The sequence below is a fragment of the Pholis gunnellus genome (assembly GCF_910591455.1).
Source record: "Pholis gunnellus genome assembly, chromosome: 13".
NCBI classification, from domain to species: domain Eukaryota; kingdom Metazoa; phylum Chordata; class Actinopteri; order Perciformes; family Pholidae; genus Pholis; species Pholis gunnellus.
In genome coordinates this window covers 14882972-14901732 of record NC_136540.1, presented here as the reverse complement: position 1 = coordinate 14901732, position 18761 = coordinate 14882972, and the positions used below count along the sequence as shown (strand labels likewise).

At 40.8% G+C, this 18761-nt stretch overlaps 1 protein-coding gene across 1 annotated transcript; it reads right to left on the bottom strand.

Annotated features, from left to right (window-relative positions):
* Positions 1-2941: 2941 nt before the first annotated feature.
* On the bottom strand, positions 2942-18055 carry LOC306705221 (serine/threonine-protein kinase pim-1-like; the record flags this gene model as incomplete). The annotated part of the gene is made up of 9 exons (XM_079171924.1): positions 2942-3045; positions 14356-14490; positions 14748-14895; positions 15347-15492; positions 15608-15788; positions 16215-16433; positions 16555-16602; positions 16694-16788; positions 17971-18055. 9 exons carry the CDS (start codon positions 18053-18055, stop codon positions 2942-2944), a joined length of 1161 nt encoding a protein of 386 aa, XP_079028050.1.
* Positions 18056-18761: the final 706 nt, after the last annotated feature.

The following is an 18761-nucleotide window of genomic DNA, read 5'->3' as shown; positions in this document are numbered from 1 at the left end:
TGGCAGTGCTTGAATGTGAGACCTGTGATTTAGAAAAGCTGTTCTTACACAGACCTTTCATTAGAATTACATTGTTTGAAAATAGCCTGGGCCTCCATTTATTTCCTGTCACCTACTGATATTAGCACACACTGCTGCAGCAAGATACATAAATAAAACATTTCAAATGTTCCTTTTATAGGTGTCAAATGGCCTGTTTGCTGGACATCCCATAACGCGCCCCTCAGGGAGCACCAAAATGACCCGTCGACCCCTACCCCCACTACTAATAACCCAAAGGACCCCTGGAAACACAACCACAGCCATTTAAACTGCAGTCTTACTGCACCTTTTCTCTGCTTGTATCCTAAAAAGTGCCATTAGTCAATATTAGTCTCATAGTCAAACACAGATTGTTAAAACTGCATTTGAATAATTAAATAAAGCAACATTATTTTTCTCTACATTTGGAATCGGGTGGCTTTCTGCTGTTGTTTGGTTCTCAGCAGTGTGTGTGTGTGCGTCTCAGCTCTGTTCATGGAAACTAACAACTCTGATAAACCTGAACTGAAAATGTAATGAGAAACAATTCATCATGCAATACAGCTGGCCTGTCGCACAATGTAATCTATTGACCACAGCAGTGTCGTATCTCATTCTTTTTAGGAAACATATTACTTTCCGTGTCAGAATAATGATACCTTCTTCTCTGCTTATGCAGAACTGGCAGATATGCCCCGTATTGGTTTGCTGTGTAATAAATATATTCAGTGATATACTTTTAGTGGAGGGTAAGCTCACCGAACAGCCTGTTTAGGCTGGCAAAGATATGTATCGTATCACATTCATGGTGTAACCCACACAAAAGTGTCTAGCAATCCTTCAAAGGATTTGGAGGTTAGGAGGCAGCTTACAATATTATCCACTACAATAAACACTGTCTTTATTAAGATAGAATGTATAGAATTAAAAACATGTCCACACATTAGGGCCACATCTTATTTGTGATCTTGATGAATTGAAATGCAGGTATTCATTTCGTATGAACTTTTCCAAATGATGACAAGAAATGAACAAAGAAAGGCTTTTGCAATGAGATATTTTCTGGAAGACATCTATGAGGTTTTTCCAGAACTAATGAACTGTATGAGAGTGTTTAGATAATATGGTGAACCTCAAGGTTAGCCAAACTTGTAGAACAGAGCATGGGAATTACTCAAATGATTGCCCAAACTGTTGTTAGCATCCATCACAATTTACATTTGGTATCCTGAAGGGCCTTCACACTTGGCATGCTTTATGTGAGGAGGCGCTGCGTGTCTCAAAGTAACATGAAGACCTTGTAGATGGCCCAGACTCCCATGGTTAATGTACTGGAACAAGGACTACATACAGTGCTTGCCTCCTCCCTCATGCGTATTCATACATGATTCTGTATGAAGTGGGACATACTGTATGAATCTGAGTGAATGCGACGTTACTTGGTACGTCTGCGTCCATGCATACATGCTGTACTAATATCTTCTCTGATGTCAGATTTGTGTAGCGAACCGAGGCTTGTCCAGTTTGTATTATTCATCAAAGTGAAGATTGACCAGAAGTACACATGTTCCACATCACATGCTGTACTATGCCCTAGTTGTGCGCATTCTCTGTTTTCCTGTGCAATAAGGGATTATTTGCAACAGGTGTACCCACGTTCAACTTCACCTCTACATAGTGGCGACTGGAAATCAGGAAGTGAAGGGATGATAGACGATTGTTTTTTTTTTTTCATATATCGATGTAATTTGAACTTCCTTACAATCAGAACTAAGAGGTTATAAAACACAGTCTCTAGAATCTGAGCCCTACTGTTCATTCAGAGATGTTTCTGGTTGAGTGGAATGTCTGCTCGCTGACCTGTTAATCAGCACAAGTGAATTTTAAACCCATCATTACAAACTGGTTTGCCGTCTCTTATTTCTTTTAATCGATCTGACACTTCTGCGCCTGCTCACCAATGCTATGGTCTGTGCTCCATACGAGTAGTTGACGTTATGGATAGGGCTGTATCGAATGTCTTTTTGTTTACATTCAAAGATTCTATCGAGGTTTTTGATTGAAGCTTTGAATGTCTGTCGTCAAATTGAGTTATTGTGGTTATATAAATATAATTTATGGTGCTGTAAGACTGCTTGAATGCCTCGTTAATATAGGTGCGTGGCAGCCGGCAAGTTGGATGCGGATTTTGACTGTAGTGAAAATGCTGTTTTTGAAAGGCTAATAGTAAGTAAATATGGATTAAAGCAGAATATTATGTTCGATAAAACCATGTTGGGAGTTTTGGAAACGGTTCTATCATCTTTTCTTTTTTTAGCTTAAAAATATTGAGCACAGCCCTAGTTATGGTTGGATATGCTTGTGGTATGATATGCGATATTAAAGATAAGGTAATAGTCAACAAAACACTATACATGTGATATTGTCGCACCAAGCACAGAACTAAGGGAGCTAATAAATAAATAGATCATTGTTAATAGTTAGTTATTTTAGATAAAATGTCCTTTTAATGAATGAATATTCAGAGCTGAGCCACGCAGATGCCCCCTGGCGGAGTAAAGGAAATCACTTTTTTTCAAAACATCTACTCTAGCCCTCAGGGGGCGGTTGTTTGGTCCGCACCAGATCTCCAGTCTGGCGTTCACACCAACCCGAACGAACCGGGTTAAGGAAGTTATGGGCTCCAGGGTTTAGTGTAACCGGACAAAACAAGGCTGGTGTGACCGCACCCTTACCCCTCTTGCCCTGTCGGACTTAGCGATGTAGTGCTACACTCTGTTCCCCCCCAGAGCTAAGTGGAAATAAACTGAAATTTCAGTTTAAAACGTTTTTATTGTACCAGATTTATCACCTTAAATGAAAGTGTTGACTTGGCAAAACACCCCTATCTAAACTTCTCATAATCTTAGTTGCTCTTCCCTCAGCTCACGTCACGGCTGTTACCAGTGGCTGCCCTCTTCAGGTCCTCCATGTTCTCCTGGAGCACCATCGAGCCTCCCACGATGTCGCTGCGCCGTGATAGAGCTGACAAATTAGAAAAAAGAAGCACGGCAGAAAGAGCGGGGGAGAGGCCTCTGTTGGAAACCCAGTGACAGCAGCTTTAATCACAAGAGAGCAGGCATTTGTTCTGTCAGCAGAAAAGCGTCACAGGGGAAGTGTGTATTCAGAAAAGAGCTTGATATGAGCGTTCTTGCCTCTGTGGACGGGAGTGTGAATGTGCGTGTGTATTAAGGTGAGAAACGCTGCAACGAATGGCAGTCCAGACACACACATGCAGCACCTGGGGATGTGTGAGGATCTGTCTTATCATTGTCTCAGTGCATGAACCCACACAGGGGGGGAGTCCTGTCTCTCCTCTTCAACCTCCCTCCACATCCTTCCATCCTTCTCCTCCTGCTTGTAGTGATTTTGGCACAATTGGCGGCAATCGTTCACACCCAGTGGAAGATGCTGATGGATGCAGGCTGACCTCTTGGGCTTCCTGGCACTCTCACACACACACAGAGAGAGGAAGAAGAGTGGAGCCTTGTCTTCTGTAGCAATATATCTCTGCAGGGTTTTAAATCACGGTGGCTGGCTTTGGTTCAGCTGTGAAGACTAAGTTAAGTGTGAGGTTAGAGCCATATATCTGTTTGCTGATGTGTATCGGCCTTAAAGAATGATGGGGTGTAAAAAAAGTTTTGATTTGAATGTTATCGTTTAGTAAAGTGAAGGACAAAAAGCTGAAGTATTTGTATATACTTTTGTCACATTTTGTAAGATAGATATATCAGAAATCAAGATTTTCTTAAATAATGTTCATAATACACTCATTTTGATTGCTAACTGGTTACAGCTGAGGTCATGCCACTGCTGATATGGATGCATTTTAAAGCGTTGTTTTCATTCTGTCCTGAAGTTTTTACTGCGTCTGCCCGTCAGAATATACGTTTGTTACATAGTCATTTAAACTCCACTTGATCCAAATTGGGTACATTTTCAAGCAGATACACTGAGACTGTTGATGACATCTGTGTTTTATAGTGATTTGACATAATAAACGGAAAGACATGTTAATGATGATAACAGTCACAGATAGAGTTCTAAACTCAAAGAACAGCTCAGGTTTGATGGGAATGACACAAACATACAAAGGTATTTGGTCATAAACCAAAGTGTTGTATAAACAGAACGCCCTGAACTGAAATGCACAAAATGATATGAAAATAAAATGCATTTTGTCTTCTCATTGTGTCACTGAACACGTTTTTACTCAAATGCACTTGCCACAACTTCATTTATAAATAAAAAGAAACATACAGTATTCTGTTCTTATTGTGTCACCGCCCACTCTTAACTTACATGTAGATGTCATAAACATCATATCAAATAAAGTGCATTAAGTAAAGTTGTCTGTCACTATGGCTGGGTCTTTCCCATTTATGTCCCGTTCCTCCAGGTTCAGTTTTCAGTTCCCCCGCGGTGTTACTGCCTGTAGTTCTCTCGTGCTGTGGTGTTGTAATATGGTGTGACGTAATCGACAGCATCCAGACCTGTCAATCACAAAGTAGCCACGCCCTAAAGCATACCCTGCTTTATCTTCTATTTGACTCTAAACGGGACCATAAGAAGACTTGAACCTAGCGATTGAGACAATAAACTCATGTTTACAATGTTTACTGAGTTCATAAATCAAGTAAGAAGTCGGGTTAATTTCTCATAGACTTCAATGCAATCACACTTTTTTTTGCACGAGTCGCCGCCTGCTGGCTATTAGAAAGAATGCAAATTCAAGGCACTTCCGCATTCACTTCTTAGAACCGCATGCTGCCTCCTGGTCCGGCTCCAAAGACGGACTGACATCGGCATCCCTAGCTACTCTGCTAGTGTGCTCAGATTTAAAACTGATGAGCAAAGGCAACAAATGTAACCTTGGGTGTTAAATCAGCACAGAAGCAGTTGTGTTGCATCGTCAGATGTATTACTCCAGGGCGAGGTGGAAAGGTGATCGCATACATTAACCTATTAATAAAAGTCACTCGTTTTTATAGGTCAAAGTCTTTACAGCGCATAATGACTCATGCTCTGTGAGTCACACACACACAGTCCAACAGCTGATAATATTGGCTTTCATTCTTTCCAGCACACCTCTGCCAGTCGCACAGTTCAGAAAGGAGCTTACGGAGGAGTGCAAAGCGCAAGAGTTCATAGCTCTGGATTATTCTCACTAAAGGTTTAGACCTTCTGCAGTGGCAGCAACCAAGCGCACTGCGGGGACTCCGTGTTTTATATTCATGAGATGAGCAAAGAAAACGAAGAAAAAAAAAGAAAACGGTGTGGTGCATAAATGACCTCCAGTTGCCATAGAAAGTGAAACTATCAGCATGGGTTGAGGGTGCAGATCAATAAACCTGTAGATCAGTGAAGAGCTGTCAAATCTTATGTACTAGAAGTAGGAGGGTGTATCTGAAGCCATAGCTTGAGGGCTTTGGTGACGCTGGGTTGCTTGTGTATGTCCCTAGACAAAAGCTGCACTCATGTTTTGGAACTAATTACTCATCTTGAAACTCATTTTAATGACTTAAATGTTTTTGTGGACCTTGGTTGCCTCAGGTTGTTTGCATCTACACCACAACAAGGTTAAGAGGGGAAGATATAAATAGGGCTGGAACCATTATTTGGAGTAATTTGGGTAATGAAAACTAAATTGTTATGCCTCAAAATGTTGTTCTGACCATAAAACTGTCATACAGCTGGCGAGATAATCAGTAACATAATCAGTAGGAACATAGGTGGGGGAATAAAAAGAGAGAGAAATCAGAAGGGCACTAAGAATCCCAGAAACTATCCAGGCTTTGGAAGCACATCTTAAAAACGCTCATGCTGCTAGTTGGTATTTAACGATAGCTACCTCTGCTAGCTATGAACAAAAACGCAGGTGTGTTTGCCATTGTAGACCCAGATTGTATACACAAGGTGTTGTTAACTTGATGTACAAATGTCTCAATAAAGTTGAGGAAAAAAGAAAATAGGAGGCAGAGACCATAGCGACGGTGTAGCAGCTAGAAGTATGGCAGAAGCTCTGGTGGAAAATATTACAAAGCTTCTAATAAAAAAGAATCTCCATTTTTAAGGGGAAAAATTAAAGAAGCGATCGGCTGCAAGGACTAACACGAATCACCGTGGATCCAGCAAGCTCACCTACAGACATAGCCTGCGTTATATGCATACCCACTCCAGCTTTAAGGAATAGTTTGACATTTTTAGAAATGCAATTTCCTTTTGCATTCTTGCCAAGATGCAGCGCATAACCCCTCGTAAAACCTAAACATGTTGTATTTTATCCTTTGTGTGTTGCATTGAAACTTGTTTGTTGAATCCAGACAAAAAGCAATCACTTTTTCTGGTCTAAAAGCCTATAAAGTCAAATAACTGTCCCTTCTTGTGGGGTGGAGGTGCACCATAGAGCCTCTAGTAGCCGAGTATGTGCAGGTTGATGAGATTAAAGAGTGCAGCGCTGTGGAAAACAAAAGAATTTCACTGCAGCAAATGTCATGTGTGTGAGATCAGTAAGGAGGCCAACCCAGTAGAGAGTGTGTGTGTGTGTGTGTGTGTGTGTGTGTGAGGGGGGGCGACAAGAAAAGGGTATTTATCATAAAACACCAGGACTGTTTCCTACTTACAACACAGAGTAATTTAGCCTGGGGCAGCTCACCAAGATTACAAATAACACACAACAGCTCACATGCATTCACATGCTGCTTCACAATTTCAAATACACAGATGTGCACTTGCACACGTATTGCATGTATACACCATCCTGGGGCCATGTGCTGTTGCAGTGGGTTCCACTTGGCCTGCACAAGAAGAGATGGCTGGTGGCTGTATAGGAAACTGTCAGCCTGACACTAAAGAAACATACAAATGCAGCTTACACAGCTGCAGTGTAACTGTAACAACAATTCTCTTCTGGGCACTAATTGATTTTGGTTCTTGCTGTGTGGCCTGCAGGTTCAGTCTTTTATGTGTGCCTGTGGGTACATTTGAAAGGCACAGGTCAATACGATCATTATTATCCAGGAGCATTTGTAATTGGGATTACTATATTACTCTCTTTCCTTCTGCAAGGGGTCACTGGAGTCAACCCATCTTCAATGACACTACTAAGAATCAGCCGAAGAGTTTACAGAAATACTGAGGTGTGGTACCTGAGGAGGTGCATGTTAAATTTCTGCAGAAGAAAAAGAACCGTGTTGTGTTTACCTCTGAGGGTATTCTCCAGCGTGAACAAGGGACTCTTACTGTATTTAGATAATTTAAAACAGAGTGCTTATTCATCTTTTCCGAGAGCATAATGATACCTGGGCTTTTGCACTGCTTACCCGGAGGAAGACGGTCCCTTTGCAACGTACTGCTTGACAAGCAGAACGCACCTGTGCTGCAGCGGCAGTGTTAAAGGTCGACTGCAGCACTTTTCAAGAATTCCCAAATCAAATAAACACGGTGTCGATAAGCTCCGTGCTCATTTGCAATCTCGTAACTAAGCTAGTCAAGGGAGAAAGTGTCTCTTCTCTTATCGTTACTGCCTAAAGAACGCCATGTCAGTTTGTTCGTGGGTCCAACGCTTTGCTCAAATTAAAATCAGACAAAAACAATCTTAAATCAAAGTCCACTTACAAGCATTTTCCAGAGCTTTCAACAACTCAAAACTGAGCCAATTTCAATTGCTGATGAATAGTGTGAGATGCAGTTAAGAGCTCCAGCAAAAGCTAGCCAAACTGCTTTTGCCAAAGTCAAGTATGAAACCTTCATGCTCATGATTTGTTAAATACCAATATTATCTCCTAATCAAATCAGCAGAAAGCCATGATATTTGCTGAGCAAATTCATGTTCCCAAGGGAATGAAACCTTTTGATCTTAACAGGCTCATGATCTTTAATCTACCATTCTCAGTAAGTCAATTAGTGAGAGCCAATTCTTTCCAACGCTTTCATTGTGTGGATTGTAGTGTAACATTGCAGCTCTATGCACCACTCATGGAGATTTAGACTATTCGTGTTGTTTTCATCGAGAGACCTTTTTATTGCAAAATATCTGAAAATATAAAGATTAAGAACTGCTTGACGTGACAAAAGGATAAATGGTAATAACGAAAAGGAAGGTGCCTCTCTGTGTAAAACCATGCTGGTCATGTTTTTTTGGGTTGTAATATCCGAGTAAAGATTCCCTGCAGGGCAGCTTTATTCATTGCCTTTACTGTCAACATATTCAACTTGCGTTGTGGGAATTCCTAAACGGAATAAACAAAGCACCAATACACAAAAACAAAATATTTTTTTCTGAGCCGTCTTGTTGAAATAAGAATTTGTTCGGTTCAGTTGTGGGTCTGTGGGCTGAATGGGAGCGTCTTTGTTAAAGAACAATGCCGCATTCACGTTGTGGGAATAACTTACTGAGGGAGTTCACGGATAGAGGAAAAACCTTGAACGTGAATCCACGTTTAAAATGTTTTGAAGCCGTCCTGATGACAGATTAAGGTGTCCTCGGTGAGCACCGAGGGGCTTGACGTGTCAGTGGGCCCTTGCATGTGGAAGTGTGTTATGAACGGCAGTCTAACATGTGCTGTAGGTTTATGGAGGATGAAGGACATTGGCTGTAAGTGGAGAGTTTGGATTGTCACATACACAGACAACGGTCGTCTTTCTCTTCAATCCCACAGTGGATAAGAGAAGGTTATGCACTACATATATATATATATATATATATATATATATATATATATTTTTTTTTTTTTTTTTTTTACATCTTTGCTGGTTCCCCAGCATCCTCACCATTACGATTACACTTCTGTAAAAGTGCCAAACTTGATTTTATTATTTATTATTATTGAGGTCACCCACTTTGGGTGGCAGGAGCTCATGTTTGTATCCATTATTTGGAGCTATCTAGTTTGCCTTTTTGCTTGCTTGCTGTCATTGCAATGCAGGACTTGGTCATTTTGTGAATTGCAGCAGTTTAGTCACTCGTTTGAGGTGGCAAGGATCAGCCAATCAGCGGCCATATTTTGTCACTTTAAAGCCATTGATGCCTGTGTTTTATCTTTTGTATATTTATTTGATGTCTTGTTTTGAATCAGAAATGTCTTGGCTTAATGTTTTAATACATTTTGTACCTTGTTGCTGCAGATCTGACTGATGAGTCGCCAACTGAATTTTGTTGTATCTTTTTACGATGACAATAAACATCCTTTATCCTTTTCTTGGTTTTCTCTACAAACACTTGTATGTGCTGGCTGGCAGGTTTCGTGGTAGTTTGCGGTAAAAGTGGCTGCGAGAGGAACTAAATCGGATGTAACATATTGTAAATAGCTGCCATAACCACAAACACCCGCCTGTTATTAATACAGCCTATAACACCCGAGCATCCCTGAATTCTTGCTTATGCAGCACAGTGGTCACATACTCCCAAACAACTACAGTCCAAGCTATCAAGTCTTCATTACAGTCATAGCTGGAAGATTACAGGTTATTGTAGCAATACATATACTAACGATCAGCCTCACCGTAGCGCAAATCCTGATTTGATTCCTTATTTTCCTCAAATACACAAATATTTTGGATTAAAAAATAAATGATTAATTTCCATTTTTTTCCTATTTAACTGAGCTGCTCCACAGTCCTTCCACTTATATCCTGCAGAAGGACCCTCTTGAGTACGCGTACCGGTGGTTGGGAAGCACTAATACACCAATATACTATGACACACAAACCAAAAATGTATAGTGTATTAGAGCTGCGATGACAAACTAGCATGCCCGACAGAAAAAGACGAGGCAATCTGAGATAAAATATATAGAATATATCACAGTACAGCTCATAAAAGGGTTTATTTGTGAACCACCACAGGCTTAGCATCCACTAAAGACACCAATTAAAAGGCTTGTTTTTTTAATTTTAATAATGTAGATACACAAATAACATTACTGGCCTTGAAGGCTTCCCCAGTAGTCACAAAAGTTTTTTTGTGATGAAGATCATTCAAGTGGAATCATGTGAGATGAATACACAATTTTGCCCTCGGTGACCCCAGAATCGAGGATAATTAAGGATACATGTGACTCATCGGAGTCAGCTTGCGTCGCAGCTTGTATTCATAAACTGAAAACTGTATTTCTCGTAATATTTTCCCAGCTGAAGGTTGATCACGACTCGCCTCACCATCCTTACTTACTTCATCGTTGGACTTGGAGGACTTGTTGCACCTGACACAGATATGTATTTGTGAATTTGGAGTAGACCATAAAGAGAGGAGACACTGGCCGGAGTTGACCGTCTGCCGGCTCTGACACGGAACTAGAAATCGCTGTTCCCTCGTGAAGCATCCGGTGACTCAGACCTTTTCTCAGGGGTTGTTGCAGGGCTTCGTATCCTCACTGTCTTTCCTTGTCGCTTTCTATTTCCTTCATCCCCCCCCCCCCCCCCTCTGGCTTGCTTGCATTGTGCTGGGGCTGCTTATTGTTTTGGTCTTGCGCAGTCAAATCACCCTCCGTCCTTAACTCTTTCCCCCATTTACCGACTGGCTGTGGGAATCAATAATGCGCCTTCTCCAGACCTCAGCCATTTAATTTGACATTTGATCCAGTCGTGGGTTATTTATATGGAGGAGATACAAATGAATCCCCCCCCCACCCCCCCCACCCCCCCCCCCCCCCCCTCCGCCCCCGTTCTGCTCTTTGTCCCCCCCGACCCTTTACTCTGGAGGTAAAGCTGTCACCAGTGGAGGTGGGCTTACGTAAGCCTCCTTCATATACCATGTAATGCCCACAGGACCCCATTTAGAGCGATTGGTGACACTACAGAGTCATTGGTCGAGATCAGATCCGTTTCACTTTGCATGACTAATATCTTGCATGACTAGTCACATGCATCCCACTCTATATACAAAGCAAGACAATTGGCAATTTGGATGGGGCCTCATGCAGCTATGGTGTCTCTGTTAGTTAAGATTAAGTCGCCACCATTTTGTAATCTGGATGACTCGCCCAGGGTTACGATTGTGTCAGATTGTGCGTGCCTCGGTCTGCAATATTTATTATTACATAAAGCAAGGTGAATTATATTAGATTTTTTAGGCTGTCTTCGTCTTCACCTTTGTCTCTTTATTCCCTACATGATATAACAATGCAATGATGATATGATACAAGCCAGAACTCTGGGGAACAAATTATGTGTCTTCACCACAAATTAGATTATATGGCACAGAAACATAATTATATGAGAAACGTGTGCACAGTATTTTCTTCCTGTTTTGTCATATGAAAACATTCAGGTTAGGGGAAGGTTGAGGTTAAAGCATAACCACAACTGTCCCCATCCCTTATTTAATTATTCTAACATAACCTAAGTAGTATTTTTAACCCAAACCACATTGTGCGCATAAGAAGCTGATATGAACCGTATTTTTGAAAACGTTGACGTTCAAAGTGTCCTGTGGTTTGCAGAAATGTACATTGGCGACATTTTGTAAAGCCGCTGCGTTGTATTTTCTGCAACCGTCTTAAAAAGTTCGTCATCGTAATTAAACATACATTAACTTTCAGCGTGACTCCTTGGAGGGATTCTGAGATGTTTGACTAATATGTACTCTGATTTATGCCTCCTTGAGATAACTCTCTGACAATACTAAACCTCTACACTAATTAACATGCATCCCAATGTAATGTCACTGCTTAGGTAGTCAAAATACAAGTACACTTTTGAAAATCTGATAATAAGAATATAAACTCTGAAGCCATCTTACAGCAACTAAAAGGACTTTTTAAATGCTTTGTTGTTTTACCATTTTGAATCACACTGGAACAATTGGAAGAAAAGGTCAGTAAAACAAACAAACAACAAATATAAATGAATCACTCTCAAACTCAGACAGTGGGGATGAAAAACAAAGAGTATTGGCACTGTGTTTGTGTGAGTAGATGCCAGAAAAATAACTTGATAATCAGTAAAAAAAATGCACTTCTGCTAATTTATCCCAAGAGACACATCTTCAGTATATTTGGTCAAAGCAATCAAAGTAGTGGAATGGATACATTTTTAATGAAGGTTCCAGTGGAAATTGAATTTTGCAGATATTAATGACTCCTGCTGCTACACAGTCAGCTAGTTTGTGTAGGACTTTATGAATTTAAGATTCTTTCTCATTCATGAGAATCATCGATTGTTGCAAAGTCTTTGAGAAAACTCCTAAATTGATTTATTACATCAGTAAACATTGTGAACAGTTGTTAACGGTTTATGGTCTCGATTGCTAGTTTCAAGTCTTCCTCAATAAAAAGTGGTGATCATTCAGTAAATTATGGTTCCAGTTAAACAGGGCGTGCTTTAAGGCGTGCCTACCTTGTGATTGACATGTTGTTGCCATGGCGTGGTTCAGTGTTATTTGTAATTAAAGACACTTTAAGGGGCCAGCTGTTCATTAGTATCCCAGGTAAAATGAGCATCCCAAGAGCTAGCGTTAGCTGGTAACTTGCTCTTCCCCAGCTTCACCCTCTTGACCAAATATGGTCACTTCTGGTAAAAAAAAAACCTGTCAAGAGCTGGAAATTGAATTCTCAAGGGCGCATGAAGGAGGGTGGATGAACCCGGTTGAGCTGCAAGCTTGATTTGTGTCTCTTTTTTACAAACACACACATTTAAGGAAGCACACACACGTACACGTGGAGAACGACTGTGTGTGTGTGTGTGTGTGTGTGTGTGTGTGTGTGTGTGTGTGTGTGTGTGTGTGTGTGTGTGTGTGTGTGTGTGTGTGTGTGTGTGTGTGTGTGTGTGTGTGTGTGTGTGTGTGTGTGTGTGTGTGTGTGTGTGTGTGTATGATACAAAATGCAGTTGCTCGGTGTTTTGTTTACAAATTCAAAGAGACAAGATCACATTTCTCATATCTTGCCTCTATTGATTGGTTGCCGGTCAGTTTTAGGGTTGATTGATTTTTATATTTTTCTGATGATGTTTAAAACATCTACAGGGAATTTCTGCTCCCCTACATACTAACACACTGTTGCCTCAGAGGCAGGACTCTCTGGCTGCTCCTAAATCCTGGATCGAGACCACAGTCCAGGGTCTCAGCAGTCAGGGCCTCTCAGCTCTGGAGCTCCCTGCTTGAAGATCTGAGTATTTTAAATCACACTTTTACATTAACCCCATGTTTTATTGGTTTCCTGCTCTATAGTGTCTTATCCATTTTGTTTGTTGAGTTCTCATTTTTTATTTCTTTTTTTTGTAGTATTTTTAGTAATTCCCTGAACTTATTTTAAAATATAATCATGTTTTGATCATGATTATTGTGTAAAGCTCCTTGTACCTTTGCTTTGAAAGATCTTTTTGAAGGCTTTTTTGCCTTTATTTGACCGTACAGCTGAATCACTTTTAATGTTCAATGAAAAGTAAACAACACTCTATGTGTCCTTTATCTACAAATCCTGATTCACTTATAATTTATTTTTTCAAGATCATTGCTGTCAATATTATTTATTCGTATACCATGTGTCTTTCACTATAATGGAGGAAAGAGCTTAAAAGTTCATTTAAAAGTCAAATTTATTTTCATTGTTCAGTGTTAAATATCAGATTATATACTGAATAATTTGGCCCAGCCCAAGCTCTCTAAGAAAACGAGGAAAAACTCCCCAAAATCCTGATTGCAGGAAAATGAGAAGAAACCTCGGGAAAGGCAATTCAGAGAGAGATCCCCTCTCCTCGGACGGCTGGGTGTGCTACAATATCTGCAAAAGCAGGAGTTCCTCACGTTCTCCTTCCTGTCAAAGAGAGAGAGCAGCATTAGTATTTGAATCACACTTATACATGACATTAAATAATATTAATATAATAATTCCAAATTTGGATGAGAAGTTTGGGTTGGTGTGCGTGTGTGTGTGTCTGTGTGTAGTGTTAGGTTTTTTTTAGCCGTGGGTGAATTCTCAGCTGCTCCAGGGTAGGACGCTGATTGGGGTCTTTGGTAAAACATCTTCTCAAGAAATCCTGGCAATCTGGAGAGAAAGAAGGAGAAGAAAGGTGAGGGCGATGGCTACAGTGATCCATCAGAATGTCAACAGATATGTTTCTGCTGACATGTTCGTGAGTATGTTTTTCTTACTCATCCTCATCCTCACCGTCTTATTATGTCTGTATATTCTAGCATAACCTTGTCCTGCAGAATGACGATGAAGGAGTTCATCACGTTCTCCTTCCTGTCAAAGAGGCAGAGCAGTGTTAGAATTTGGATGACAAATTTGGGTTGGTGTGCATGCGTGTGTGTCTGTGTGTAGTGTTCTGACATGTTCGTGAGTATGTTTTTCTTACTTTTGGACAGCGTCTCGCTGATTCTCACACGGGTTCTCAAGAACTCGGTGGTCTCAAAATCTACATCACTGTAGAGTGTTTCAAATAGGACCACGCCCATTTGCCACACTGTGTATCTACAACGACAAAACCACTCTGGGGGGATGAAAGCAGGAGTACCTAGAATATACAGACATAATAAGATGGTGAGGATGAGGATGAGTATAATAATTCCAATTACTAACAGGATGTTCTTTTGTAGCAGAACCTTGTCCTGCAGAATGATGAGGAAGGAGTTCATCACGTTCTCCTTCCTGTCAAAGAGGCAGAGCGATGACAGTGATGCACCAGAATCTCAACTGAAATCAACAGATATGTTTCTGCTGACATGTTCGTGAGTATGTTTGTCTTACTTTTGGACAGCGTCTCGCTGATTCTCACACGGGTTCTCAAGAACTTGGTGGTCTCAAAATCTACATCACTGTAGTGTTTCAAATAGGACCACGCCCATCTGTCACACTGTGTTGGGTCCGGCTCTGTATCTCCAATGACAAAACCACTCTGGGGGGATGAAAGTACCTAGAATATACAGACATAATAAGACGGTGAGGATGAGGATGAGTATAATAATTCCAATTACTAACAGGATGTTCTTTTGTCGCATAACCTTGTCCTGCAGAATGATGAGGAAGGAGTTCATCACGTTCTCCTTCCTGTCAAAGAGGCAGAGCAGGGTTAAAATTTGGATGACAAGTTTGGGTTGGTGTCCGTGTGTAGTGTTCGGTTTATTTTAGCCATGGGTGAATTCTCAGCTGCTCCAGGGTAGGACGCTGTTTGGGGTCTTCGGTGAAACATCCTCTCAAGAAATCCTGGCAACCTGGAGAGAAAGAAGGAGAAGAAAGGTGAGGGCGATGGCTACAGTGATCCATCAGAATGTCAACAGATATGTTTCTGCTGACATGTTCATGAGTATGTTTTTCTTACTTTGGGACAGCGTCTCGCTGATTCTCACACGGTTGCTCAAGAACTCGGTGGTCTGAAAATCTGCATCACTGTGGAGTGTTTCAAAGAGGACCACTCCCATCTGCCACACTGTGGTGGGTCCGGCTGTGTATCTATGATGATAAAACCACTCTGGGGGGATGAAAGCAGGAGTACCTAGAATATACAGACATAATAAGACGGTGAGGATGAGGATGAGGAGCTGTGTCTAAATGTAAAAGTTACAGATGGGTAAGTTATTGAAGAGCAGGAGTAAAGCCAGACATCTTACCGTAGAAGACGCGATAACAGGCTCTTCTCTTGACGAAGCAGCTCAGACCAAAGTCAATGAGGCGAACTCGCGGGACGTCCGAGCTCGTCTCAATCAAGATGTTTTCAACCTTAATGTCCCGGTGAAAAATCTTTTGCTTCTCTAGGTCAATTGCTGCATCTATCAGCTGTTTCAGTATGATCTGACAGACAAAAAGAGAGAGATGAGGGATCACAGAGGAGGATGGTTTGACATGTTTTCATGGCTGTGACTCTGAGCTGACTACAAATGCAAAACACAAAGTTTCTAAAAGCATCTTTAAGCCATAGAAATTGAAATGCACGAGAGATTTTCAGTAGATTGGGTAAAAACCTCATCCGTTTATTTTCCCCTCCAAATAACTTTAGTTGACCTGGAGCTTTGTCTACAACCTGTTTGACTGCCTCCACTACTGTTTCTTGATCCATCAGAACAATTGCTTTGGTGAATACAATGTTACCATGATCAACAGAAACAATGATCTAAAGACTAGGAAAATAAACCTTAAATTTTAAAATAAAACCTTTAGGTATAGCCTCCCAGTTCCTGTAAAAAGTTAAAGACACACAAGGATCCTTCAGCAGCTTACCTTGGCCTCCTGCTCTTGTAAGGAGCCTCCGTTGCCGTTGATGTAGGCGAGTAGGTCCTTGGCGGGGATCGGTCTCTCCATTACCAGGATCAGCTCCTGGTCAAGATCGTACCAGTCCAATAGAGACACGGGTGCTGACGTCCCCACTGATCCACTTGTTTTGTCCGCCAGTTTCAACATGACGGCAACCTCCACGGACAGCTGCTTCCCAGTTTTATTCTGAAACATCACAACAGAGTGGAGGATGAGAGAGAACCATGATTCATCCATAATACATTCAGAAAAAGAGTGCAGTGTTGAATACAGAAGATTTTAACAGCAGCAGGTGTTGCTCTCTCACCACGTGTTTGCAGTAAATGTTGTCCTTGGGAATGTGTTTGATGGCAACCTATGAGATACAAACAAGACTTGTGTTAGCACTTCCTGACCATATTGTGTGTGTGTGTGTGCAAGATTGTGTGTGTGTGTGTAACACTTACAGGTATATTATCTGCTTTGCGATAGCCAGCAAACACAGTTCCACATCCTCCTTCACCAAGCTGATCCTGCTGTTTGTATTTGGCCTCAAATTCAGCTGAACAGACCAACACATATTATGTTTTAATACAGTTGTGAGTAACACCAATTATATGCTACCTAAGCTCTAATATGAATCCCTCCTCTGTTATACTTATAAATCCTAATCTTACACTAAAATGAGGTTAAACCTTACATTAAATAATAATAACGTTATTTATATAGCACCTTTAAAAACAGAGTTTACAAAGTGCTTTGACAGACAAAGCAGCAAAAGCGAGGCAATAGTAACAACACTATACTGACCTCTTAAGACATCTACAGACGGTCTGGTGTTCTTCGGGTATGGCCTCCTTTTACTTTTTGTCTTTGGTCCACCATCGGCGGCGGCCTTCCTCTCACCGACTCTCACATCCTTCACAGATGTATTGCAGTGTTCTACAGAGGAGAAAAACACCCAGAGGAACATCAGCTTGACCATCATAGGCACTAACGTGGACAATAGACATCCTCCATACGAAATGACAAAATGGGCAGATTCAAAAATAGTTTGCCTGCCAAAACCTCAATAAAAATAACATTTCTCACTGTCCTCCATTGGAATCCATCCAAGCGGGTCATTTTATTTGTCCATTTTTTGACATATCTGTCTCCAGCTCAATACAATTAAGGTGAATGCAATTTAGTTTGTGGTGCTCACAGCAATGAAACATTTAACAGCAACATCTATTTCCAAAAACAGGCTCCTTGTTACTCTGGATAATCTACAAGCCTCAATGTAATCAGTATCTATTGGACCAATCTTCTACCAAAGAAATAGTCCAAATGAAACTATAGTGTGTTCGATAGATTATCCATCCAGGGCACCTTTTTGGAAAGAGATGTTGCTTTTGAATTTTAAAATGTCAATTGTTGATGCTGTGAGCACCAACAATGAAATTCCTCTTTCACACCTGAGTGAAATCAAAAATCTCAGACACAGATCTTTTAAAACCTGAGGAAACCTGGGAGAAATTATCCAAACTATCTGCATAAATAGATACCATTTGAGGGAAGGGATAATTTGTTTTCTTTGTAATCTAGGTGAACTGAAGTCTATTTAGATCAATATACCAACACCCCAGTTGATGTACATTTCTGTAAGAGATCTGAGTACATCTTCCACCACTGTCTGAACCCCGTGTTTAGTAAACTGATGATTGGATACACTCCCAACAGCAGATTCACATGATCAGCTTACCTTTCCCAGACTCCACTGAGGAGGATGCCGACTCCTTGCCAAACAGGTTGAGGTCAAGTCTTCCCTTTTTCTCCTTCTTCTTCATTGGTTCTCCCTCCAAAGGTTCTGTGGTGTTCCTCTTCACTCCTCTCGCACTGAAGTATTCCTCAGAGGTGGTTGAGTCGTCACTTTCTGAAAGCCTTGTCCTTTTGAAAAGGGGTTCACTTTCCGGACTGGTCTTTCTTTTAACCCCTCTAGTCGTGTCATCCTCTCCGGAAGCTGAACTTTTTGCTGATATATATGCTAAACTCATGCTGATATAGTTGTGAACTATTTATATATATATAGGTATACGCGATAACTTCAGAGCAACGAGTGTGTCGAATCAATGCTTGAACTGAATGAATTTGACAATGTGTGTGTTCTTAATATGTGGTGAACAGAATGTGGAACACAATGAGTTGTTCTGTATCATGAGGTCATGATAGAACAACCGTACCGTTCTTATTTCCTTAATATGCAAATTAGTGTTTAGTGCATTATTTGAATTGTGTGTATATTTGTATAGGTGGCACTGAAACAATTCATACAATGCATAAAATACACAAGCATACAATGCTTGATATTGACTCCCTCTCAGTCATCTGGATGATTTTACCTATTGAAATGCCCTTAGGTTGTTTTTATGAACTATTCATATTGATCTAAAGTCAAACATTTTAAGGAATAAATGCAAAACTATTCTTTGCTTTCTGGTTGGCAATGTTGTTCTGTCTGTCAAGCCACCATTTTGGTCCAGACTGAAATATCTC